The 26,163-nt window shown below is 44.9% G+C and overlaps 1 protein-coding gene across 1 annotated transcript in view; it reads left to right on the forward strand.

The window, feature by feature from the left end:
- Positions 1–1,771: 1,771 nt before the first annotated feature.
- Positions 1,772–26,163, forward strand: part of abcb4 (ATP-binding cassette, sub-family B (MDR/TAP), member 4) — a 146,659-nt gene continuing 122,267 nt past the window's right edge. The window contains exons 1-4 of the mRNA XM_078538419.1: positions 1,772–2,262; positions 4,330–4,426; positions 5,151–5,208; positions 24,981–25,128. Coding sequence (XP_078394545.1) covers positions 2,247–2,262; positions 4,330–4,426; positions 5,151–5,208; positions 24,981–25,128 — 319 coding nt within the window. The 5' untranslated portion in view covers positions 1,772–2,246. The remainder of the gene's footprint in view (positions 2,263–4,329; positions 4,427–5,150; positions 5,209–24,980; positions 25,129–26,163) is intronic.

The following is a 26,163-nucleotide window of genomic DNA, read 5'->3' on the forward strand; positions in this document are numbered from 1 at the left end:
ATTGTAGTGCTGTTTAAAGAAATTATTAAAAACATTAAAAATTTGATGAAACATGTCCCCTCATGTGACATGAGATGGGACCTGTTTTTATTTTTCAAAAGAAGTTATTATTCAATTTGTTAAAGCTTTAGGAAACCTGATCCCGCTCGTGGATGAGGTTTCCTAAAAAATGTAAAGGCCGCTTGGCTGGATGGGCAGCGTAAATTTCAAGTTAATGAGGTTGTTAATGGCTTTAATAGGCCTTTAAATTATCGGCAGGCATGCGGCTGACTCCGGCGCGCGCCCACCGAGCGAAATGTCGTGAGGCAGTGCGATGACATTGGGACGCACGCCCGACGTCATTGTGTTTCATTTTATGTTCCAGTGTGTCGGGTCTGCCCCTGCACGCCGAATGTAAAACCCTGGCCCGAGTCAAGGTGGCAGTCCACGGAGAATTATTCCTTGATATTGTTTGCCTGATGTGCATATTAATTCCACTTACTCACCTTGGTTCCAAATCCTGTAATACCCTTCCCTTACCTAACAAAAATCTATCAATAATAAATAAAACAACTCTATCAATTTAGCTTTGCAATTTCCAATTGATCCCCAGCCTGAACAGCTTGGGGAGAGAGTTCCAGCACTAGTACCCTTTGTATGAAGAGACGTTTCCTGACAACTCCAAATTCAGCGTCAGATATAGTGGTTTATATTTATCTGTTGAGAACGAATTCGAGGAACGCATTTTAGAATAAACCAACACTGTTGATCCCACACATTGACAGGACTGACAACATTAGAGCCAATCAGATTTACCGATGATGCCTTTAACCCAGCCTCCCAAAATGAGTCTGTGAGTTGATTCGTGCAGAATCCATCAATTAGCAACACATCTTCCGCGATTTTCTTTGGATGAGCGGCCAAGCTACCTTTGTTATTAGACATTACACCGTAATCAAAAATATTCAAAGTTCATTGTCCTTGAGGAACGCGCCCATTTTTATCCTTACAATCCCTCAAGAACAGCTCAGAGACCCGGCACGGTGGATCTTTTTTTTATTCCGCTAGGGTTCGTCCATCCTGTATTCCTTGTCGGGGAAAAAAAAGGGTAAGCTTCATTTTTGCAGGGTAATAATTAGCTAAGGAATACGGTTAGCCTGATAAAAAGCAAAAATATGATTAAAACAAAAAGCTAAAAGCTACTGCGGATGCTGGAAATCCAAGACAAAAACAGAATTACCTGGAAAAACTCAGCAGGTCTGGCAGCATCGGTGGAGAAGCAATCAGTTAACGTTTCGAGTCCTCAGACCCTTCGGCAGAACTGAGGTATAGTTAGGAGAGAGGTAAAATATAAGCTGGTCTAAGGTGGGGGGTGCAGGGGAAGAGAGAAGTTGAGGGTGGGGTGGTTGTGGGGACAAGCAAGCAGTGAGAGGAGAAGATAATCAAAAGATGTCACAGACAAAAGGATCAAAGAGGTGTTGAAGGTGGTGATATTATCTAAGAAAAGTGCTAATTAAGAACGGAAGGCAGGATACTCAAGGTACAGCTCTAGTTGGGTTGGGGTGGAAAGACTAACAAAGTTTTAGTTTTAGATTTAAAAATAATGGAAATAGGTGGGAAAAGAATCTATATAAATTATTGAAAAAAAAGGGGGAAGGTGGAGAAACGGGGTGGGGATGGGGGGAGGGAGAGTTTAAGATCTAAAGTTGTTGAATTCAATATTCAGCCCGGAAGGCTGTAAAGTGCCTAGTCGGAAGATGAGGTGCTGTTCCTCCAGTTTGCGTTGGGCTTCACTGGAACAATGCAGCAAGCCAAGGACAGACATGTGGGCAAGAGAACAGGGTGGAGTGTTAAAATGGCAAGCGACAGGGAGGTTTGGGTCTTTCTTGCAGACAGACCACAGGTGTTCTGCAAAGCGGTCGCCCAGTTTGCGTTTGGTCTCTCCAATGTAGAGGAGACCGCATTGGGAGCAACGAATGCAGTAGACTAAGTTAGGGGAAATGCAAGTGAAATGCTGCTTCACTTGAAAGGAGTGTTTGGGCCCTTGGACGGTGAGGAGAGAGGAAGTAATGCGACGGGAACAGCAGTCCGAGAAACGTTTTATGTCCCGGAGAAACCTGTAATCCTGGGTGGGTTCGAAACAAGAGGGATGGAATTTCAGTTGAAATTCACGTGGGGTGAGTCGGAGACGGAGACAGTCACTGAGAAAGGAAATATGGCTGTGAAAGCGGGTTCTAGTAAACACCTTGTCAAACACCAGGAGAGAAATGGAAAGCAATGAAGGTGAGCAGGGCAGAAGAGACAGGCGGAAATCCTAGCCTGATGTCGTTGACAAATTTTGCATAAGTTCCTGCATTTTAAAAATCTTATTTAATTGGAAAGTTTGGGGGCAATGTGCAGCTTTTGAAGAATTATTGGAACTGGGTTAATGACTTGCCTAATTCTAGTGGATTACAGATTGGATCTGATATTGGTCACTTGATAGGCTTAACTGTTTTTAGGCACAATAATCTGGTATGGCATAGAATTGATAGGAATAAAGTATGCGTTGGAAATACCCGTGAAATTGTGCCCATTCCCCATCTGCTCTGCCTGTGGACTGGACTGAAATGAACTGAAACTGGACTGAAATGTCCGGCCAATCTCAGTAGTTTATGATGAATGTAAAATTGAGTGTGAGATGATGGAGTGTGGTGGAATGCTGCCTGGATATGTGCAACTCCAGCAACACTTAAGAAGCTGAACACCATACAGCCTGCTAGATTGGCACCCCACCTACCGCCTTAATATTCACCCCCTCCACCATTGGCATATATTAGTAGCAGCGTGTACTATCTACAAGATGCACGCAACAACTCGCTAAGGCTCCTTCAACATCTTACAAACCCACACCCTCTACCATCTAGAAGAATAAGGGCAGCAGATGGATGGGAATACATCACACCAAGCCACACATCATCTTGACTTGAAACTATATAGTCGTTCCTTCGCTGTTGCCTGGTAAAAACCCTGGACCCTCCCTCATTAACTGCATTGTGTGGATACCTACAGCATATAGACTACAGCAGTTGAGGAAGGTGGTTCATCACCACCTTCTCAAGGGCATTTAAGGATGGGTAATAAATGCCTGCCTTGCCAGCGTTGTTCAAATCCCACAAATGAATAAAATAAAACGCTGTGAATTTAGTTAACAACAACTTGCTCTTATACGTTAGTGTTATAAAACATCTTAGGGCACTTGATCTCAGTTGAAAAGTTCAGTGAAATAATCAGGCGATAAATGATGTTTATGGATTTATGAGTAAATGTTCAGAATACACACCAGTTGTGAGCAACCTTGCCTGTTTCCAATGCACCATCTATATTTTAACCTTTAAGAAGTGCAGCTAATGGGAGCTGGATTAATCTTCCTATATGCAATAATCCCTATTTTGTTCAGGTAGTTGGTTACATTCATTTACAGATTAGCTTGGTATCAAGGTTTAGAAATTACCATGTTTCTAGTGGTAATCCTTATGATCAGTAGCCCTGTGTTAGCCCCTTGCTGTAACGCTGGATTAAATATCATCAATGGGGTTTGGGTGTTTTAACTGACTGTTAGTTCCCAAATTGCTAACAGCAACCGAGCTGCTCTGGGAGCTTATTAATGGCCCTTGGGCCACTTCACAGGCTTTCATGAGTTGCTCCTGGAACAGTGTTACGTAGTCTAACATGGAGATGTCCTCCTGTTCTGAAAGTCTCTCCTTGATTAGTTTCAGCGGACCCCGCACTAGGTACCTACAAGCTAATTCAAACAGAGTAAAACCGGTGGGGGTAGTTACTGTTCCACATTTCTCCGAACATAACAACTAAGTCTATGCATTCATGGTAAAGCATACTGTAATTTACATGCAAGTAAAAGAGGAGTTTTACATATAGAAGCCACTCCCAAACAGGAGGGGAAAACTGGGCAATGTGGGAGCATCTTTGGCTACTGAGTAGCACAAGCAAAAGTTGAGTCAGTACAGCCAGACTTTGTTGTCTAAGTTTACATTCCAGTGGCCTTGGATATAAGCTTTAAATATTGGAAGTTTGCATTTGAAATTTAGTTGTTAAAGAATTCCTACCGGTGTTGGATGTGTATGGTGCGTAGGCTGGAACTTGTAAGGCACATGCTAAATCTGTTAGGGGGTAGAGAGTGGATCCTGTGAGGTGCAAACTGGATTTGCTAAGAAACAAATAGATCTTCTATATTGTTTTGCAAACTCTCTTTCATTATATCTATTCATTCTTTAATTGTACACTAATACATTTCAAGTTGTTTGAAACTCAAACTTCTTCAATCATGAGACAGTTATATTTCTACAACAGGCGAAGAAATGTCAAACCAATATGTGAAAGGAAATACCGATGAGACTGACAAACGTGAAAATAATGCTTCTACTGATCAAAAATGTGAGACAGAGAGGTGAGAAACTTTATAAGAAAGATTGTGGAGAAATAATTGAAAGTAATTTAATCAATTATACTGTTATATAAATCACATCTAGTTATGAAATCTGCATTTTATTTACTATTTTGATTGCGTGAAAAAGCATTCAATTAACTAATTCACTGATTCATTCAATTTTTATTGAAACATCATTTCCCATAAAAATTATATCTTGGTTAAGTGTACCTGATTACTGTTTAGTTTGACAATATAATTGCATAACAATACATGTACAGAAATAGTAGGCAGGTAAAGTCCATCTGCACAACCCTACACAACCATGATTCTCAAACTTATTCTGTCTAAAATTATCTTCTCAGCCATTTGCTTCATTTAACTTTTTTCAAATGTATTTTTGTTAAATTAGCTCTCTTGAATCAGGAGCCAGCATTATAAGGGGCAAGTAGCTTTTGATTAGCTAATAAGATTAGGTTTAATTATATTGTGATCACTGTTGAAAATAATTCTGGTAAAAATATAAATTTGAGGTTAATTATGCCAAATTATAATTATGAAATAAAAAAGTGCCTAAACTTTTGCATTATCTTAGCTTCCTTTTTTCTAAAACATTTTCTAAAAATGTGTGGTTGTAGCTGATTTCAGAAAATTGTATAATGCTTATTCTTATACAATAATATTTGGAGAAGCAAAATGGTAAGTTTCTCACAAAATCTGATTACTATACTTTGTAAACTTACAGTACATCAAAACAGAAGGAGAAGGAAAAAAAGCTTGAAATGGTCAGCCTACTGGCTTTGGTAAGACATTTTCATGATTTATATGAAATAACTTGCAGTTGGCTTTTTTCTCAACACAAAGAGCAAATGTTACGCTGGTTGGATTTTATGGTCCTGCCAAATTCAATGGACTTTTGAATGGCTTGCTGCATTTTACGGCTCCATCCCTGCCGTGATGGGGCCATAAAATTCTGCCCAAAGTGTTTATAACACTTGATAAGGTGGACATTACTAAAAGAGCCAAAATACATTTTTCGTGAAGTGTAAAACCAGATTATATTTGTGTACTTACTGCAACATTTACATTAAAATGTTACCGCTTGTGTGTCCTTTAACTCTTTTGGATAAAAATGTGCTACATGCATTGTCACTTCACACCACTAGATGTCTAGGTGAAGTCTCTTTCATATTTGGGAAACTAAACACACATTGGGTAACTATTTAGGGAATCATTTCAGTTTTGTCAGTAAGCATGATCCCTGAACTTCCTGTGGTTTGTCACTTCCACCCTCGCCCCATTCTGACAGTAATCATTCCATTGTTTCTCTATTAACAAAAGAAACTACCATTGGCATCCTATATCTACGTGAGATGATGGACGTGCAGTAAATCCATTCATGATAGGGTAGTTTCAATTGATGCACTTTTGCTGATACCTGAGAGACCAATCCGTGAGAGGCAGGTTCTGCAATAAGCACCGCATTTTAGGTGGTTATCAGGAGTTGTTATGGATTGTTGTTTATGGCATTGGCCACTGTTGTCAAGCCACAGTAGCCACTGATCGTCATGGTGGCACATGCTGGACCACATGTGATGTTGCCATTTCCCTCTGTTGTTGGCTAGTGCCTCTCATGTGTGAAAATTGATGTTTAGGACCTTCATATCAAACTTGTAAGCATCCTTGACGTGGCGTATTTAGCATCCTGGGTCTTCTGGTCCCAGCTATCCTGCTATGCAGAACATCCTTGGGAATGCATCTGTCTTCCATCCTTCAAAAGTGCCCGAGCCAGTGAAGTTGCTTCTGCTTGTTGAGTCCTAGCATGTTTGGGAGATTTTCCTTTGTGATGACTGCCATGTTCGTGATTTTGCCCTTTTCTTGATAGTTGCAAGTCGTCCATGCTTCACCATTGTACAATAATGTATTGAGAACCCATGCTTTATAATCAGCATGTTGATTCTAAGAGTTAGCTTGTTGCTTTTCCATGCACCTATCGTGGGTTGGTCAAAGGTGGTAGCTGTTTTCCTATAGGTGCATCAAACTCTACATCAGAGATCAGATTCCCCATCACCATGGACTCAAGGTAACAGAATTTGCTAACTAGTTCCAGTGGGATGTTTTTTAGTGTGATCAAGGGTGCAGATGTGATACTCTGTCCCATAATCAGTTTTCATAATGGTAAAGGAGAACAAGTTGCAGGCATGGGAGAGACAGTGCATGTCTTTGTAGCTAAGTTCCTGCGTGAACAACTAGCAAAACATCGTCAGTGTAGAGGACTTCTCTGATAAAGATGTGTTATATTTTTGTCTTCGCTTTCAGTCAGGACAGATTATAGAGCTTTCCGTCGGACCTTGTATGCAAGTAAACTCTTTCCATATCAGCAGGGAAGGCAAAGATCTTGGGTATGGAGAAGAAAATACCAAACAAAGTAGGGACCAAGGTACAACCCTGTTTTCCTCTATTCTTCATCCTGAAATTGCTGTAGGTGGTGCTGTCAAACTCCACACTACAGTGCATTGTTGTCATGAAAGGAACGGATGAGACTAAGGAGCTTTGGTGGGCAGCCAATTTTTTACACCCTCACCCCATTCTCACATTTTATTTCATTGTTGTTTCTCTGTTAACACAAGAAACTGCAACACAGACTTATTCAGCCTTTGGGCTGAGCACAGATTTCAAAAACTTCAGTTCTTAGCTGTCTGCCCAATCCTGGTTTCTGAACCCTCCCCCCCACCCTGCCCCAGGTATAACTTACATTTTAATGTTTTCTTTCTACTTTGGAGTAGCCTTTATTACCTTTTTCACAGTCATTGATATTCACTTTTCCAACAATTTGGCTGTGCTTTGTTTTGCTGCATATTTTGCCTCCACTTTTTTTTTCTTATTATATTTACAGTTTTCCACTTAGTAGATCCAGTTACCAACTTCCCTAATTCAGTTTTATGATTCACTGTAGCATAACAAATGACTATTGCCTTTTGAAGATCAATGTTTTCTTCACAGCTCCTTACTTGTTTCCTGCAATGCAGACCTATTTTTCTTTTGCCTGCTTTGGCTTTTGAATGGTGTAATTGCAGTATAAGGGTCTGGCACATATTGGGTTAATGTGGGACTGAGTACAGTACTGCTCACACAGTGATGTAAGAGAGAACACGACCCAAACCCAGGGTCAGTCTAGTGTTGGACAGAGCCATGTGTACCAGCAAGTGTGGAGACAGCTGCTAGCTTGTACCCTTTGCTGTGTAATTGCAAATAGTTCTAAGAGTCAATAAAGACTTACAATTAACCTACGTATGACTACAAAGACATCTTCAGACCTAATGAACTGTAACCAACACCCTACAACAGTAATATAAGCATATTTTTGATGCGTTACATTTTACTGTGACATGGAATGATCTTTATTTTTATTTTTTAGCACCTTCAGATTGATGCTGTACTTCCTATTGTTTTTGGATATGTTTCCCCAGGGGCTTCACTTCTGTTTTGTTGGACATGTGCACTAAATTATTAAGAGCCCTGAAGCATTATATGACTTGAAACATCATTCTCATGAGGAGCACTGACTGTAGCACCACAAGGAAGCTGAACCTGCCTGTTTTCCTTCAAGCCAAACTTAAATATACTGTGTGCTCCAAATTTTTCTTTTCAATATTCTGCAAGTAATTTATTGCAAAGCACCTTTGGTGATTTTTGCTTCAGTTTGCATTGCATTCAAATAATTCCGACCATTGTTTTCACCTTTATATGTTCCCTTCCAGTTTCATAAGCTCAGCTGGCTTTAACTCATATTTTTTGTGTTTTCAATCTGTCACCATTTAATTGAATGCCATAGAACAACTTCTCTTCAACAAAAACATACAGGAGTATATTTCAACATTCTCATAAATAACAAGCAGATTTCAACAAAACAGTGATGGAGTCTACCATTGAATGGCTGGATGTGCCTCGGTTATGAAGGGTGCAATAATTTGAGAAAAGTCTGTTGCTAGATGTACTTGTATGGCCATACATATTGTATTGAAAGACAGGTGACTTGGATAGATAAAGTTGCTTTATGTGGCAGCCAAACCTTGCAACCTCACAGCCTCAAATTTATTCAGACTGACCAGGTAGGCATGAAGTCATTGTGGTTTGTCCATGGCTATATTTTTCCAGGTGTTGGGGTTAATATTGCAGGATATCAATATAAGTTTCAATTTGTCTCTATAGCGTTTCATCTGTCCCTTTCTGTTGCAATATTTGGACTACAGCACACTGTAGGAGTTGGTTTTGGGAATTCTCTAATTAGACATGCGAATGGCATGTCTAGGCCAAAACAATTGGACTTTCTTGATTGTAGCCTCAATTCCAGCTTTGGCAAACATTTAGGCACATTTTTCTACCACTTTATGTCAGCAATACGTCATTGAAAGCTCAAGTGGAAATGGCCAAGTTGCTGGTTGTGATAACAGTAGCAGATCCATAACTCTAATCCATATAGTATATATGGTATATAGCATATAGTGAGGACATAGGTTGTTACAGTGACTTTTGTTAACAGACTAAACCCTCATTCCTGCCTGCCAATCCAGTAAGTCATGTTGCCATCCATTGTGGACTTTTATGAAAGAATGTTACTGGAATATCATAATTTTTCTGCAACCTTGTGTGGGACTTTATTAAATGTAGCCATGAGGTGTGACTGGATGACTAGGCATGGGCTGGATCATGATTTCAGTCTGTTTGAAGTTGATTGTAATGCCTAAACACTGCATCCAAGAAAAGCGGTTGAATGTCCTCAAGTAAATCATTGGCATGAAGCAAGAAAGTAAGTACCAAACAGTTATCTGCATTACTTTTGTGTTTGTGTGCAGCCAATGAAGGTTAAAGATGCCGCTGTCTGTGTGGTATCCAATACAGACCCCCTTATCACAGTGACTGAATGCTTCGGGCAATACTGCAGAACAGGGTTGAAACAAGAACATAACTTTATTTGACATATTGATGACTATGAATGGTGAAAACAGACAGTCTGTCAATCAAGCTGTCATACCAACATGCAATTACTGACCAATATTCATAAATTGCCAGGGCATCCAAACGTTACAGTGCACCATGATTCACAAAATTGAATGCCTTTGTCAGGTTAGCAGAAGCCACATAGAGATTTTGCTGTGCTTCCCTGTACTTTTTCTGCAACTGGCGTGCTGAAATAATTGTGCCAGATATTCTGCAATCAACCCAATTGCTGCATTGGCTCTCTGGGAGAAGTTTTGCTGCAATTTTTTGTTTACTTAGCAGACTGTGATGTAGACAGTAATTTTACCTACTACCAACAGATGATAAGTTCTGCAGTGACTATCACTGTGTTGCTGATTACCTTTAACAGCACCACAAAAACATTAGAGATGCCGCCATTGTGAATCTTTTCAAATACAAAGATGATTGCACATACTGCAATAGTGACCCTGCAACTTTGCTTTTGACATGACCTTTGCACTTGTTGAGACACAATGTCTTTAAAGTCTTGTGGTCCAGTTTCATGTTTTCAGCTGTTATTGCAGTGAGCAAGGCATCTCTTCTTAAGCCCCTGTCCTTGTGGCCTACTCCATCGATAATGTCTGTAAATGCTTTTTTTTCCATACAACATTAGCTTGATCATGGATTGGATCTCCACAATATCAGGTCAGAAGGCAAGCCCATCTTGCATAGATAGTTGCAGTATGATGTTTACCATGCCAGCAGACACTGCCTAGGGACAGTTGAAGAATTGATTGGAATAGATGGCCCAGCGTTCCAAGATTTCTGTTAGATCAGTTAGCAACTAACTGCCATCTTCACTCAGGGTTTTTGCTGCACACCAAAACTTGTCTAAGAAGTGTTTCATATTCTTTTGGTCATTGTTGGGCATCATTAGAGGGCAACCAGATCCTGCACCATTCCATGGCCAGAATTTTACATCTCACGAGCGGGCCCGCGCCCGACCCAAACGGATATGAAATCCTGCATGTGAGTAATCTTCAGGTTGGCAGGCATGCACAGGTGTCAGAGCCATGCCCACCAACAATTAAAGTGCCACTTAAGGCCATTAAAAAAACAACTGTACTCGATTTTATGTTGCCTACACAATTTCGCGTTCGTTGCACGGGCAAAATGGGCAGGCAGGCAGCCCACTTTTAATGAAACCTCATCCAAGGGCGGGATAATAAGGGTCAGCAGCATTGCCAGTGTGAGTAGTGAGGAGTTTAGGAGATAGTTTGCTGCTGGTTGCTTATTTGAACTTGACAGCTTCATCTCTGTTCTGAGCTTCATTCTTAGCATTTCCAGGTTTCATTTCAGGACTCATTGATGTCTCTAAGGACCCTGGAGGATTTTGATCGTGTGGACCCTTCCAGGTATCAGACTGCCTTCCATTACCCTGGTAATGGAGATTGTGCTCTCTGCTGGTGGCACCTCCCCTGAGGAGGAAGAGAAGGGCCAAAGGGAGAGGAGTCCAGGTGTCCCAATGCAGCTTCCAGGGGAGCGACCTGTGGGAGGAGAGGCGCAGACACAAGGGGCGCAGGGCCGGCAGGTAGTCCAAGGCAGATGAAGCCGCAGAAAACGCCACTATCCTGCTGCCAAGGTTTACAGGCGGCAATGCAGCTACCTCAATATGTTAGAGATGCAATGCTGAAAAAGGTTCCATCTCTCCAGGGAGACAGTGACCTCCATTTGTCAGATGATTGGGCCCGAGATCACCTCCAACTGTATGGATGGACACCCCATGCCAGTGGCTCTGAAGGTCACAGCGGCTCTCAACTTCTATGCCTCCAGCTCCTTCCATGGGTCAGTGGGGTATCTTTGTGGAGTGTCCCAATCAGCTGTCCACAGTTGCATCAAACTGGTTAACATTGCTCAATTCAGGCAGATAATGACATTTATTCATTTCTGTGTGGACGAGGCCAGGCAAGCTGAGTGCGCAGGGTTCCCCCGCATCCAGGGTGCCATCGACTGCACACATGTGGCCATCAAGGCGCCAGTGGGTCAGTCGGGTGCCTTTGTCAACAGGAAGGGATTCCACTCGATGAACGTCAAGATAGTTTGTGACCACAAGATGCAGATTCTGCAAGTCTGTGCAAGGTACCCTGGCAGCTCCCAAGATGCTTACATCCTTCGATATTCACAGGTGCCGAGGCTCTTCAGTGCTCCGGCCCGGCTGGATGGATGGCTGCTGGGTGACAAGGACGATCCGTCGAAAAGGTGGCTTATGATGTCTCTCCGCCACCCAAGAGCAGAGGCAGAGCAGTGTTATAATAGGAGTCATGCCTCCACAAGGGCGGTTATAGGGAGGACCATAGGTCTTCTGAATATGCGCTTCCAATGATGGAGGAGGGGGAGCACTACAATACCCCCAGAGCGGGTGTCACTGATAGTGGTTGCATGCTGTGCTCTCCACAATCTGGCGCTGGCAAGGGGTGACTCACTTGAGGGTCTTGACGCAGCTGCACAGGCCACAGAGGATGAATCCAGCAGTGAGTCAGAAGAGGAGCACAGTGAGAAGAATGGTGAGGACTTGGAGGCAGACCTCTCTACCCCTCAGGGAGGTGAGGACACCAGGGACGCCTTGATCCAGCGTTTCTTCAGCTGGGCTGCCAAAGATCTGCTTCCACCTCATGCCAGGGGTGCTGCCTCCAACCCAGATGTTTGAAATGACCTTTTCCTTTGAACCCAAAGTGCACTCAGTTCTTGTCCATAAAGCTTAGAGCCACTCATGTCCAGCATTACATACTGGCCTACCCTGCACCTACAAAATAAGTGAGGCATACTCAGGCCATTAAGACAAAAGCAAAATATATATCATGTTGGCAGCAAATCAGATGAACATGACAGTATATGGTGTTAATGGTCACACCAGTAAACAGATTAACAAAAATAGCAGAACAGAAGCTTCCATAAACTTTTATTTGTGACTACTGCATCTTGTTGCCACCCTCCCAACGTAAAGTCACTTTGGACCTCCCTGCACACCATTGGTGGACGGGCACCTAGCTGGGATACTGGGTGCCTCATCCATCTCCCACACTGGCACTGACCTCCTGAGGTCATTACCTGTGTGAGGGCCTGCAGGTCTGAGTGCAACCCCAGGAACCCCTGATTCTGTCCCTGGAGTTGCCTCTGCATGAGAGTCACCACTCTCCCAATGGAGGAGGCAGTGTGCTCGGCCATGAGGGGTCAACGCAGAGCTCATGCTCCACATGGGCTCCTCCAGAACAGAGACCATGACATGCACATCCTCATGGATCTCCGTCAGACCTTCCTGCACATTCCGCTGGACTACCAGCATCTGCTGCCTAATGGACAACTCCAGAGGCTCATCACCTGCCTTTGACTGAGCAGCGTTCTGGTCCCCAGCAGTCCTCCGGCTGCCAGTGCCCGGGTACCCTCTGTCTTTGCCTGCTCCTCAAGCGAGTGTGAAGTGCCCTTACCGCTGTGCAATGACATTCTAGCTGATGATCTAATGCCCACCGAGGTGCTTGTAGTTGCGCTGGTGCCTGGTTCAGAGAGTGGGCGTCACGAGAGCAGGTGCATCTAAAGCCCAGTGGTCCTCTGGCATCAGGGGTGGCTCTTCAGGGTCCTGCGTTCCAGTGTGACCTGGCGATTCTAGGGGAGAACAACGACATGTCATTTGTTAAGTCATCACACTGTCACTATGCATGCCAGACGCCGTGGTGAGACAAGGGTGATCTGCATTATAGTGCCATCGTCTTTCAATAATCAATGGGGTCTCCAGGTTTGAGGCTCACATTAATAATGAGACTATACAAGAATGTTTGCACAATCCAACACTCTCACCTCTGTGCACTGCACTCTTATCTTTGTCTGACACCCCAGCCTCTCCGCAACCAGCTGAATGAGGTGGGTGGAGGCTCTCCAGCTCCAAGGTGCCCATCTCGTACCTTGTCAGAATAAAGAGGTTTTGGGCCCTCCACCTGTCCTTGACCTCTCAATGGTGTTATGGCTTCTCTTAACCTGAAAGGACAGAGGAGCATTGATTAGTCCACTCTCTACCTGCAACGCCATCGCAGCCTGGCGAACCCCACCTGAGGAACACCTTGCAAGGCATATCCGAGTCGTGGCCCTCGATCCACAAGGCACTCAGGCCAAGCAGCCAGGGCCCACCTCCTTGGCCAGCTCCAGTGTCAGTGACAGTTAGCACTCAGACTCTAACAGCCCTGAGCTTCACGGGAGACAGCCAACTCTTAACACTTTCCCACACTGATCCATGCCAACTTGATACTCACCCTTGCTGAGCGCAGCAGATTGTTGCAACACTTTTGCGATACTGCACCCGTGTGTGCTGTGCTTGCTGCTGACCTTGGCTGTCACCTCCTCCCAGGCCTTTTTGGTCAGGAGCAGTGACCTCCTCCTGCCATCCCTGGGTGTTAAAGTGTCCCGCCTGACACCGACCTCCTCCATAAGGATCGCGAGGTACTCGTCTAAGAAATGGGGGGTCGAGTGCCCACCCGATGTGCCCTCCCGCCTGATGTTCCTACCCTCTGGTAAGGCCATTGTTCCAGTCTCCTGGACAGACTCCGAAGATTCTCCCCGGCATCCTTCAGGGAGCTGCCTCTGCTGGTTTTAAAGCACCCACCAGGCCATAATTGAACCGGGCGCCTGACAGGCTCCTGCCCCTGCCTGGCCCTTCCCAACCATTGAGAGGGCTTGTTTCACACTGGGCGGACCTTAATTGGTCATCCAGCGTGAAATTGTATTTGCAACGCGACTGTGGCCAGTAGCGGATTCTACATCTGCTTCCGCACCTGCCGACCTGGTGCACATGCCAAGTGTGAAATTCAGGCCCATGTCTCTGACCCATTTGTGCATAGCAATGTAAAGGTGTTGCAGAACTATTGCAAATCAGGTCTCAAATTGCAGGTCTGGCATTAAGATGTGGTCACTTTGGCCGTAATAGATTCAGTCCATGGACTTGCATCCTGGCTCCTCACAACATGCTGCATTCATCCCTACTAGTCTTCTTGTGGAGGCACTCCCTCATCAGTGGACAATAGTCTGTATGGCAGGAGAGTGAAACCTGCTATCCCAAAGAGTCTCCCTTACTTTACTATACTCTATATCCAGGTTTCTCAGTTATCACACAACCTGGATATCATAAAGCAACTGGACAGTAGTGCTACAGTCAATGTTCTCCCTATAAGTTAATGAATGCTATAGATTTGTTTGGTGATAAAGCGGTAGTGCGGTAGAAAGCTTTAGAATTTTTCCATTTCACTGCAGCTGTTCAATGCAAGAGCAATTATGCTATGGTGATAAGAAAGGTCAGTAATGGAAGCCTTGAGGCCAATAAGAAATACAGCATTGAGCTTTAAACAGTGATGAAGTAAAGCAAGTTTGTTAAAGGCACTGGATTTTTCCACGTATGTAACTAGTGGCATTGAATTATGAGACTGTTATAATTGATGTTCCTTTGAAATTCACAAAACCAAGTGTGAGAACGCTTTCTAGGAGGAGGCAAGCTGGAAGGTATCTTGCACATTCAAATTGATCCCAAAGTTTTATCTACATAGTAATCATGTAGAAATCTCTTGTTAACTTGTTAGGAAACCCTTTTTTTACTAAATGCAGGTAGCTGTAAATATCCTTCAGAGTTTTTCTAGCTTGGGAGGAATTTCAGAAATTTCATGAGGAGCTTAGAAAATCTGGAGGATGTGCTTGTTGGGCTGAATGATGTGGATCATGATCAGAAACAAGAAGTGGTAACAACATAAAAGAAAGTGAAATATGTGCACTATTGACTCCGTGAATTTGGAAGCCAGAACCTTCTAACATAGAAGCAGAGTTAAGGTGCCTCCTTCTACTGACAAACAGGGTACCTAGAGAATGCCAGGGAACATATACCAGAGTTCTTGAATGCATTGTCAAGTCCCAAATCTATTTCCATCTTTTTGACAACTGCATATTTGAACCTCCAATCAATCTTCCTCTGCACAGCACTGAAACGGTCCTGGTCAAAGTCGCAAGTGACATCCTATGTATAACTATGCACGTAGTGCATTACCCCTCCTTGCCTCTTTCTTAGCCTTTGATATAGTTGACCATGCTGTCCTGCTCCAATGTCTCACCTTTGTTGTCCAGCTCAGTAGGATAGCCCTCATTCTTACCTATCCAATTATAGCCAGAGCATCAACAGCAATGGATTATTTTCCAGCCAATACCATTACCACTGGAGTCCCTAAGGATCTATTGGCTCCATGGCTTCATTCTTTCTTTCATCTACATAATACTCCTTGGTGACATCATCTGCTTCCATATCTCACCATTCATTCTCTCTGCTTCCACAGATTGAACCAGACTATTTGCAACTCCAAACTAAACTTCTAACCCCATATCCTCTCCATTTAAAAAAAAAGCACCTACTTCCACCTCTGTAATATCATCTACCTCCACAGCTGCTGTAAAGTTGCAGAAGTGAATGATTTAGATCAATAAAGGGAATTCAGCAGATGGGATGTGCATAGATATTTAGAAGACAGTGAATTGTAGAGTTCACAAGAGGCATGTTTGTAAAATTCAGACATGTGGTTTAAGAGAAAATGTAACAACATGGATAGAAAGATGGATGTTCAGATAATTTGGACTTGGGCTTAAGGGAAAAAACTTTGACATTCGCTGATTTAGTCAAATTTCTGCTATCTGGCACTCTACTAACTGGAATTCTCTATTAACTGGAATTCTGAGGTTGGGTCTGTTTTTTGATTGGAGATATCTCACTGATAATAGTTACTGACGGCCTGTCCTTGCTCCGGTCTCAGCCTTTCACTGCTCTGCAGCACCATCTCCCCTTGGCACCATCACTTGATTTGTACACACCTCTAGAGACCTCAACACCCACATTAGATGAAAACACGGAAGTGACCTTACATCTCAGTTAACCATCATATCTGATTGACCGGCACCTCCCATTCATGATGCATGTTGGATAACAGAGATTTTCATGTAACAAAAAAGTAGGGAGTTTGACAAATAGCAAGAAAGACTGTCAAAAATTTTGATCAGTCAGTGGAGTAACAGACAAGTGGAAGATGCAATTTGATGTAGATAAGTGCAAGGTTATACATTTTGGAAGGAAAACAATAAATGCAAATATATATTTAATAGAAAGATGCTGAAGCACATGGATGACCTAGCAATTGAACTACATAATTCCCTGAAAGTATCAGTGGTAAGTAAAGCCATAGAAAGGCCAACTGCATTTTGGATTTTATAATTTGGGACATAGAGCACAAGAGTGAAAATGTAATGTGAATTTATACAGAGTAATGGCTAGAGCATAGTTGCAGTAGATTATAGAAAGGATATTAAAATGGTAGAGATTATATATCATAGGTTTATCAGTATGATTCAGGGGTGAAAATTAAAGATCTGAAGGGAAACTTGAGATAATGGAAATATTTTCATTGAACAAAGAAGGCCAAGAATAGCTGTAATAGAAGGTTTGTAGAGTGAACACCTAAGTACCGTGACTGGGATTCCTGCTCCCGTTTGCAGTGGGCATCATAACGGGCAGGAGCAGAAAATATCGGAAGATCGCAAAATGGGTTTTGCGTTGTCGTAAAAACAGTTTGCGATCGTCCGCTTCACCTGTCAATAGCGGGCTGCGTTTCCCGCCACCACACGTCAGAAAACTAATTTCAATACATTAAACCTGATTATAAGCCCTGCTTTCCAAAATCATCCCCCCATGTTGAATCATGAGCTCACAGCGGCGTGATTGCATGCTAACGTGCTTCACAACGGTACATAAGCGCCATGTACCCGGCGAGCTGCACTTTGCTTGGGACTTTGAGATTTTTTGCCTACCTGGCTTTGGGCAGCACTCGTGGGCATCAGCACCAGGTTTCACAGGCAGCACCACATCATTTTTAGTGGGGGTGTTCATGGTCAAATCTCTACCTACCAGACCAGCCATAAGGCGGAGTTGGCTTTTCAACGGCTGCAGCGCTAGGGCTTGCTTGGAGAAGGGAGAGAAGTGTCCTCAGGCAATGGAAGAGGCTGCAGGGCGAGGGCTGTACTGGGGAAGGTAGGGGGGAATCACAGGGTGTGTGTGGGGGCACATGTTGATCTGTGCAAGTGGCCTCAAGATGGCGAAGGCTGAGGAGGCTGTCTCCAGAGGAGATGAGGTCAGATGGAGATGTGAGGGTATGTGTGAGAGAGTGAGTGGTGATGTCCTTTGAGCTGGCAGCGAGTGAGATGCCAGGGAATATGTGATGGCCTTGTGAGTGTGTGAGTTTAGAGTGATGAGAAAATTGCCTTATCCTGGTGGCATGGATGAGAACATTCATCCTCTTTCTGCACTGGATGGCTAACCTCTTCTGTGTAGTGTTGGCATTGACCACTGCTGCCACTGCCTCCCAAGCCGGAGTGGTGAAATTGCTGGACCTCCTGTGGCCACAGCGAGGGGTGGAGGACATCACGGTGGGCCTCCAAAAGGCATTCCATTGATGGGTCACTGAACCCTTCTTGGCTTTCAGGTTCATGTCTTCACTGGAGCAGTCCTGGATTGCAAGCATTGAGAACTTTGTGTGCATGGCTGCGGTTTAGATATGGCACCTGGAGTGAGGAAATGGTGAGATAGCAACGACGCAGGTGTTTCAGAGGCTGCCTGACAGCAATATGGTGTGTTTCCTGTGGCTGCATAATTAATGAGGCAGGAAGCAGATGATACGGCGCAAAAACCCACCTTTGCGGTTATTGGGAAATAGGTCTTTTTCCACGCCCACAACCGCACTTAATGGAATTCAGGGAAAATTCTGTCATATATCCTTTGGTTGGGATTCAATAGCAATTAAAATTGTCACTGAGAGTGAAACAATTTGGAGAAGTATACACAAAGTGTTATTGGAGCATGGAATGCTTTGCTACAGGGGTTGCAGTAGAGACCATTGTTATTTTTTAAAGGAAATGAATAAATATTTGAAACAGAGGCAGATGCATGCAAATGGCAAGACCAGGGTATTGGAGCTCATTTTAGATTGCTCTAACAAAGTTTTAGAACAGATGCAATGTGTTGAATGGTCTTTCTGTGCTATGCTTTCCATGGTGAAGTGAAAGAAATGCTGCATAAGTTGGTTATAAGAAGGATTTTTCTAGGGATCTATGTCATTTTAAGATTTGGTGTGCCAGAGCCTGCAGAATTGGTTGGCATCTTGTCATGTGTGATAATCAAGCAGTGCTGGTTCTTGATCATTTGTCTTCATGCAAACCATGATATGCTGTAGTTGGACTGTTTCAGAAGAACATGTAACATCCCATAATGATGTCATTGGTGTCTGCTGGCATAATTTTCTTTGGTAAAATACACTATGAACTACATCTGTCAAAGCAAAGTTATTTCACCTTGAAAATGTTCATGCCAGCCGATGAGCGTGGCAAATCTCTTTGGCATCCCGACTTGCCAGGTAACTTTCTGTAGCATCATCTTGTTTCTCCTAAAATATCATCTTTGACAATTTGATGGAATGCCTCCTTGTACCATTAAAGGGAGCTAGAGTTAAAGAGGTCACCCCCAATTGGCACAAATGTTCATGAAAGCCTAAGTGCCAGCAAAATAAAATGTTAACAAGAGACATTCAATAAACACCTCAACAGAATTGCCTTTTACATCTGTGAGCCTTTTAAAAACCCTCCCACTTGAAGGTCTGCCCTGATGCCCCATTCATGTGAAGTTTCCTGGATCGTCAGCATGTTGCAAAAGTGAACTCGCCCCCCCCCCCCCACCAAACCGCGTTTGTTTCATTCTTCGGAAGCCCATTGGAGGTGGTACACCAAATGTTCACTAAATTGGTTCCTGGGGTGGGAGTGTTGCCTTATGATGAGAGGCTGAGTAAATTGGATTTATGTCCTCCATAGGTCAGAAGGATGTGAGATGATCTCATTGAAACATACAATATTCTGAAGGGGCTTGACAGGGTAGACACTGACAGGCCGTTTTCCCTGGCTGGGGATCTAGAACACTGGGGCACAGTCTCTGGATAAGGGGCCAATCATTGAGGACTGAGATGAGGAGAAATTTCTTCGCTCAAATGTTTATAAATCCTTGGGTTTCTCTACCCCACGAGATTGAGGATGCTCCATTGTTGAATATATTTAAGGCTGAGATAGACAGATGTTTGGTCTTTCAGGGAATCAATGGATATGGGGAGCGGTCAGAAAAGTGGATTTGAAGCTGAAGATCAGCCATGACTGTGTTGAATCAACACAATGCTTCGGGGTCATCAAATTGTGTGCAGGTGTATTGCTGGAGCTTAACTAGCTAAAATCATACAACTCATCAGAGTAAATAACTGGTTAATGTTCCTGCTACTTGGCAGCTAGGATGGAGACAAAACTGATGTATCATGTTATTTGCTTATTTTTCCCTGTCACAGTACATACATGCTTGACGTATCATATGGTATACTCCTGCTCCTATTTCTTATGTTCTTAAACCTTGATTATGTCAATCTGCATGTAAATTTCCTGGCTTATCTAAGTAAGATGTGCCCATACAGAAAGTGTACACTCTCACTTGAGCAAAAACTCTGGAGGTGGGTGCAGTTTATGAATAACTTGAATTAGTAACCAGAATTAATGATATTGGACATGGTAATGCATGTATGGATGCATGCATCAGACACATTGGCTGAACAAAATATAAAAATTAATTCTGGCCATGGTAAGTTGTGAAATTGATTGTATAAATCTGGTAAATTGTGGGCTTGCACCAAGAAAATGACCAAGGGCGGAGTTTTTCCCTCGTCGGGCGGGCATGCACTCATCCCGAGCGAGAGTAAAATAGTGCGCGATGACGCCAGGCGAGCATTCTGATGTCATCGCACACTCTCACAATCTTTCGCTCGGCGGGCACGCACGGGTGCCAGATCAAGGCCCACCATTAATTAACAGGCCACTTAAGGCCCTTAACAATGCAATTGTCAGATTTTTTGTTGCCCTTGTGATTTTCCTGCCCATCGCACGGGAGAAGCGGGCAGGCAGCTAGCCGGCATTTCCTCAAACCTCATCCAAGGGCGGGATAAAAAGGGTCAGCAGCATCGCCAGTGTGAGTAGTGAGGAGTTTTGGAGACAGTTTGCAGCTGGTTGCTATTTGGCAGCATCATCTCTGTTCGGGGCTTCATTCTTAGCAGCTGTCTGCCAGGCCCCTGAAGGATTCAAACCGTGTGGACCCTTCGAGGTATCAGACAGCAATGGTAACGGGGATTGTGGTCTCAGCTAGTGGAACCTCCTCTGAGGTGGAAGAGAGGGGCAGAGGGAGAGGAGGCCACATGAACCCATGCTGTCTCCAGGGGAGGGACCTGTGGGAGGAGAGGCGCAGGCACAAGGGGCACAGGGCCAGCAGGTAGTCCGAGGCAGAAGAGGCTGCAGAAGACACCTCTGTCCTGTTGCCAGGGTTTATAGGCGGCGATGCAGCTACCTCAATATGTCTGAGGTGCAATTCCGAAGGAGGCTCCGCCTCTCAAGGGAGACTGTCAGCTCCATTTGCCAGATGATCGGCCATGAGATCAGCTCCGACTGTGTGGGTGGACACCCCATGCCAGTGGCTCTGAATGTCACAGTGGCCCTCAACTTCTATGCCTCCGACTCTTCCCAGGGCTTAGTGGGGGATCTTTGTGGAATCTCCCAATCAGCTGTCCACAGTTGCGTCAAGCTGGTGACAGAAGCTCTGTTCAGGTGGGTACTGACCTTTATTCTCTACCGTGTGCATGAGGCCAGCCAGGCTGAGCGAGCCAGAGGCTTTGCAGCGATTGCTGGCTTCCCCCGCATCCAGGGTGCCATCAACTGCACACATGTGGCCATCAAGGCGCCAGTCGGTCAGCCGGGTGCCTTCGTCAACAGGAAGGGATTCCACTCCATGAACATGCAGATAGTGTGTGACCACAGGATGCAGATTCTGCAAGTGTGTGCAAGGTATGCTGGCAGCTCCCATGATGCATACATCTTCAGACACTCCTTGGTGCCTCCTTCAGTGCTCCGGCCCGCCTGGATGGATGGCTGCTGGGTGACGAGGGCTATCCATTGAAGAGGTGGCTCATGATGCCTCTCTGCCACCCAAGAACAGGGTCAGAGCAGCATTACAATAGGAGTCATGCCTCCACAAGGGCGGTGGTAGAGAGGACCATAGGTCTTCTCAAGATGCATTTCCGATGCCTGGACAATTCAGGGGGCGCGCTGCAATACCCTCAGAGCAGGCATCACTGACCATGGTTGCATGCTGCGCTCTCCACAATCTGTCACTGGCAAGGGGGGGCCCACTGGAGGAAGTGAATCTTGACCCAGCTGCAGAGGCTACAGATGATGAACACGGTGAAGGGAACGCTGAGGGTGTGGAGCCAGACCTCGGTAACCTCCAGGGAGGCAGGGGCACCAGGGACGCCATGATCCAACACTTCTTCAGCTAGGCTACCAGAGATCAGCTTCAAATGCATGCCAGGGCTGCTTCCTCCATCCCAGATGTCTGAAAGGACCCTTTCATTTGAACCCAAAGAAAACTCAGTATCTGTGCAATAAACTTCAGAGCCACTCATGTCCAGCTTTACATATTGGTGTACCCTGCACCAATGAAATAAAAAGGTGAGGCATACTCAGGCCATGATGACAAAATCAGATTTATATCATTTTGACAAGTACAGGCGATTTAAATCAACCTCACTAGTTTGAAGCCCCAGACCAGTGTACGTTAACTACACATAAATGAACATAAAATCACCCGTAACCAGTCCCTCTTGTGCTCATGGTGCCTTTAACTTTTATGCTTTTAAGTGCTACGTCTAGATGCGCCCCCCCCCCCCCCCCCCCCGCCCCAACCTCCCCCCCCCCCCCCCCACTCCCGCCCCCCACCCCACCCACCCCTCGCTGGCACCAACATTGGAGGCAGCCGCTGACTCTGCTGTCTTGTTGGCCGTGATGACCTTGGCAGTCGTTCTCTGGCCCATGGAACCTGTGCTGGCTCCGCCTGGGAGGGAGCGGCCAGTGCCACGGCTGGCATCTCCCCAGTCTTCACAGCCTCATCAGATGCCACAGTCACTGGCAGAGGGACAGAGGAGCTGCTGCTGTCATCCAGAGCGCCCTGAGAGGAGCCCACAGAGACGACAGGCAACTCATGCGCCAACGTAAAGTCACTGTGGACCTCCCTGCTCACCATTGATGGACGGGAACCTAGCTGGGATACTGGGTGCCTCATCCATCTCCCACACTGACACTGACCACCTGAGCTCAGTAATGATGTGAGGGCTTGCAGGTCCGAGCGCAACCCCAGGAACCCCTCATTCTGTCCCTAGAGTTGTCTCTCCATGAGAGTCGCCACTCTGTCAATGGAGGAGGTAGTGTGCTCACCCATGATAGTCAGCGCAATGCTCATGCTTCGCATGGACTCCTCCACAACAGAGACCATGGCACGCAGACCCTCATGGATCTCCACCAGATCCCCTCGCACATCCCACTGGACATCCAGCATTTGCTGCCTAATGGAAGATCCCAGAGGCTCATCAGCCTTCAACTGAGCATTGTCCTGGTCTCCAGCAGTCCTCCAACTGCCGGCGCCCTGGCACCTCCACCTCAAGCGAGTGTGAAGTGCCCTCACCAATGTGCACCGCGATACTAGCCACTAAACTAATGCCCACTGAGGTGCTGGTATCTGCACTGGTGCCTGCTTCAGAGAGTGGGTGTGATGCAGGTGAGAGTGACACCCAGTGGTCCTCTGCGTCTGGGTGACCTTTAGGGACCTGCAGATGGAACGCCTGCTGGCGAACCTAAAAGGGAGAAGAAGGACATGTCATTAGTTAAAGTCATTACACTGTCACTGTGCATGCCAGGTGAGACAATGCATCATGCTGTCATCGTCTTCCAGTGATCAATGGGGACGCCAGGTTCAAGGCTACATCAATGAGGAGACTGCTCTAGAATGGTTGTACGGTCTGAGAGTCCCACCTCTGTACACTGTGCTCTTACCTCCGCCTGGCACCCCCGCCTCTCCATGCCCGATTGCATGGGGGAGTGTGCCGGCTCTCCAGCTCAAGGGCGTCTTGCTCAAACCGGAGAGCAGCAGCAGGTTGGGTGGGCCTCCGCCTGTACGTGACCTCTCTGCTCGGTTATGGCTTTTCTTCTCCTGAAAGGACAGAGGAGCATTGATTTAGTCCACTCTCTACCTGCAGCGCCATTGTAGCCTGGAAAACCCCAGCTGAGGAACATCTCGCAGGGCACATCCGAGTCATGGGCCTTGAGCCGCAAGGCACTCAGTCCAAGCAGCCAGGACTCATCCCCTTAGCCAGCTCCAGCGTCATTGACAGTTGGCACTCAGACTTTAACAGCCCTGAGGTCCACGGGGGGATGGTCACACTTTAACACTTCTGCACACTGACCCATGCCAACACGATACTCACCCTTCCTGAACGCAGCTGGTCATTGAAGTGCTTCCGGCGCCGCACCACATCATGGCTGCTTATCCAGGCTGCCACCTCCTCCCACGCCCTCTCGGTGAGGAGCAGTGGCCTCTTCCTCCTATCTCTGGGGTAAAGGGTGTTCCTCCTGGCAGCCACCTTCTCCAGCAGGACAGCGAGGCACTCATTGGAAAAGCGGGGGGCCAAGTGCCCACCCAACCCGCCCTCCCGCCTGCCACGTCCAGCCGCACCCGACTCAATAACGTTGATATTGAGACCACAGAACAGACGTCCTTCTGCGGCAGTCTTCCAGGGGCTGCCTGGGCTGTTTTTAAACAGGCTGCTGTGTCGCCATTGAACCCGGCAACCGACAGGCCCCTGCCCCCTTTTGGCCCTTCTCGACAAGTGTGGAGCTGTGTTTGACCTGGGCAGGTCTTAATTGTCTCGCCAGCGTGAAATCACTTTCAGGGCCCAATCACGGGCGGCAGTTGGTTTTGAGGCTGCTCCCGGGCCTGCCCAACGAGGGCAAAATTCAGCCCCAAGAAAGCCACTGGAATGTCTTTAAAACTCAACTGGTTGACTAACATCCTTCAGGAAGGGAGGCTGCTATTCCCACTCTTTACGGGCTACATGTGACTCCAGCTCCACAATGTGCAGTTGATGCTTACTGCCCCTTAGGCCAACTAGGGCTGAGTAGTAAATATTACCTTGCCAATGTTGCCTATGTACCTGTAACAATTTTTTAATTTAAAGAAAATACTGGGCTTCTCTAGTGTAAGCATTGTGGTTCTGTTAAACATTAACTTTCTGCTGTGCATTTCCATAATAATATAGTTCTTTATTGTTTAAGATATTCACACTTAAAATTTTCCCTCCTCTAATTATCCCCCCAAATTTAACATATGAATAACAGACAAGGCAAACTTTAGAATTTGGTAAATTCTTAAATGGTACTCTTGGCAAAGAAATTATGATATGATTAATAATCAATTCTTTAATGAAAGTCATCTCAACTGTGACAGGTGCGTTTTGAGAAATAGGCTGCCTTAGGATTTGAATATATACCTATCTGATGATAAAAGTGATAATGTATATGTGCTACTGTAATTTTGCCTTGAAAAAGGATAATAAGATTTATATATTATTGTATTATTTTTATTTAGTTTCGCTATGCAGCTGGTGTAGACAAACTGCTGATGGTGCTTGGCAGTTTTGCTGCTTTAATTCATGGAGCTGGCTTCCCTCTCATGATCATAGTATTTGGAGAGATGACTGACAGCTTTGTCCAGAATGAAATTTCGGAAAACAAGAGTAAGTGCACAACTTTACTGAATCTGATTACTTTTCTTGTTCCTTTATGTAAATAGATAGCAACCTTTTTCCAGGCTCTCTATATGGAACAGAGGAAATGATGGAATGGAGTTTTTTTGTATAGAATGAAAGGTTTCCTAACGGTGTAATGTTGCTGATCAGAGAGGTTCCACACTGCTACTTAAAATTGAGCCTAGTATAATTTAACCCTAGTGCATTCCTAGAACAACTTTATTTATCTAGACAGTCTGTTATTCTGTGCAATTAATAATTAATTTGGAAAATATTTAGTGCAACTTCTTGTTTTGATATATAAATATGCATCAGAAGATGCATTAACATAGCAATGGTAATGTTGGTTTCATTGCACACACACAAGCTAAAAGTCACTTGCATTTTATTTTTTGTCTGCTTTCTCAACATAAACCTATCAGATATTTCTAGATATTTTTAGATAACAGTTAGGAAGGTCCGGCAATTCTTGGGGATTTCTGCCACTGAGGCCCTTAATCCTGGGGAAGGCCTGATTTACGCTTAATAGTGGGCATTCCCGAAAGGATGTGAAGCAGGGCTCTCATTGGCCCTCCAGCTGGCAGGTGAGACCCGCGGTCACCTGGATTAAACACATAGATGTTAAAGCAGAGAAACAAGACATTCAGCTCAATCAACCTGTGTTAGCTTCAATGTCAACCAATGGCTTTAATCACATTTACTCACTCTGTTCCCATATACCTTCAAAGCCTTTTTTCCTTCAGCCACCTCACCAATGTCACCTGGAATTTTGACAAAGTTCCTGCCTCAACCACTAACCTTGCAGTGCATTTGACAGACTCAGTTCTCTGTGTGAATCAACTTCTTTTGCCCCCGATTCTAAATCCCTTACATTTATGCTTGCATCTATGGGTCTCTGCTCTTGATTTCTATCTATCGTATCCCATCCTTTAATAATTTAAAAAACCTTTGATTATATCGCCCCATTATCTGTTATTCCAAAGATAAAAGATGATCACAGACTGTGGAGCAGGATTTGGAACT

The sequence above is a fragment of the Cetorhinus maximus genome, chromosome 3, assembly GCF_964194155.1.
Source record: "Cetorhinus maximus chromosome 3, sCetMax3.hap1.1, whole genome shotgun sequence".
NCBI lineage: Eukaryota > Metazoa > Chordata > Chondrichthyes > Lamniformes > Cetorhinidae > Cetorhinus > Cetorhinus maximus.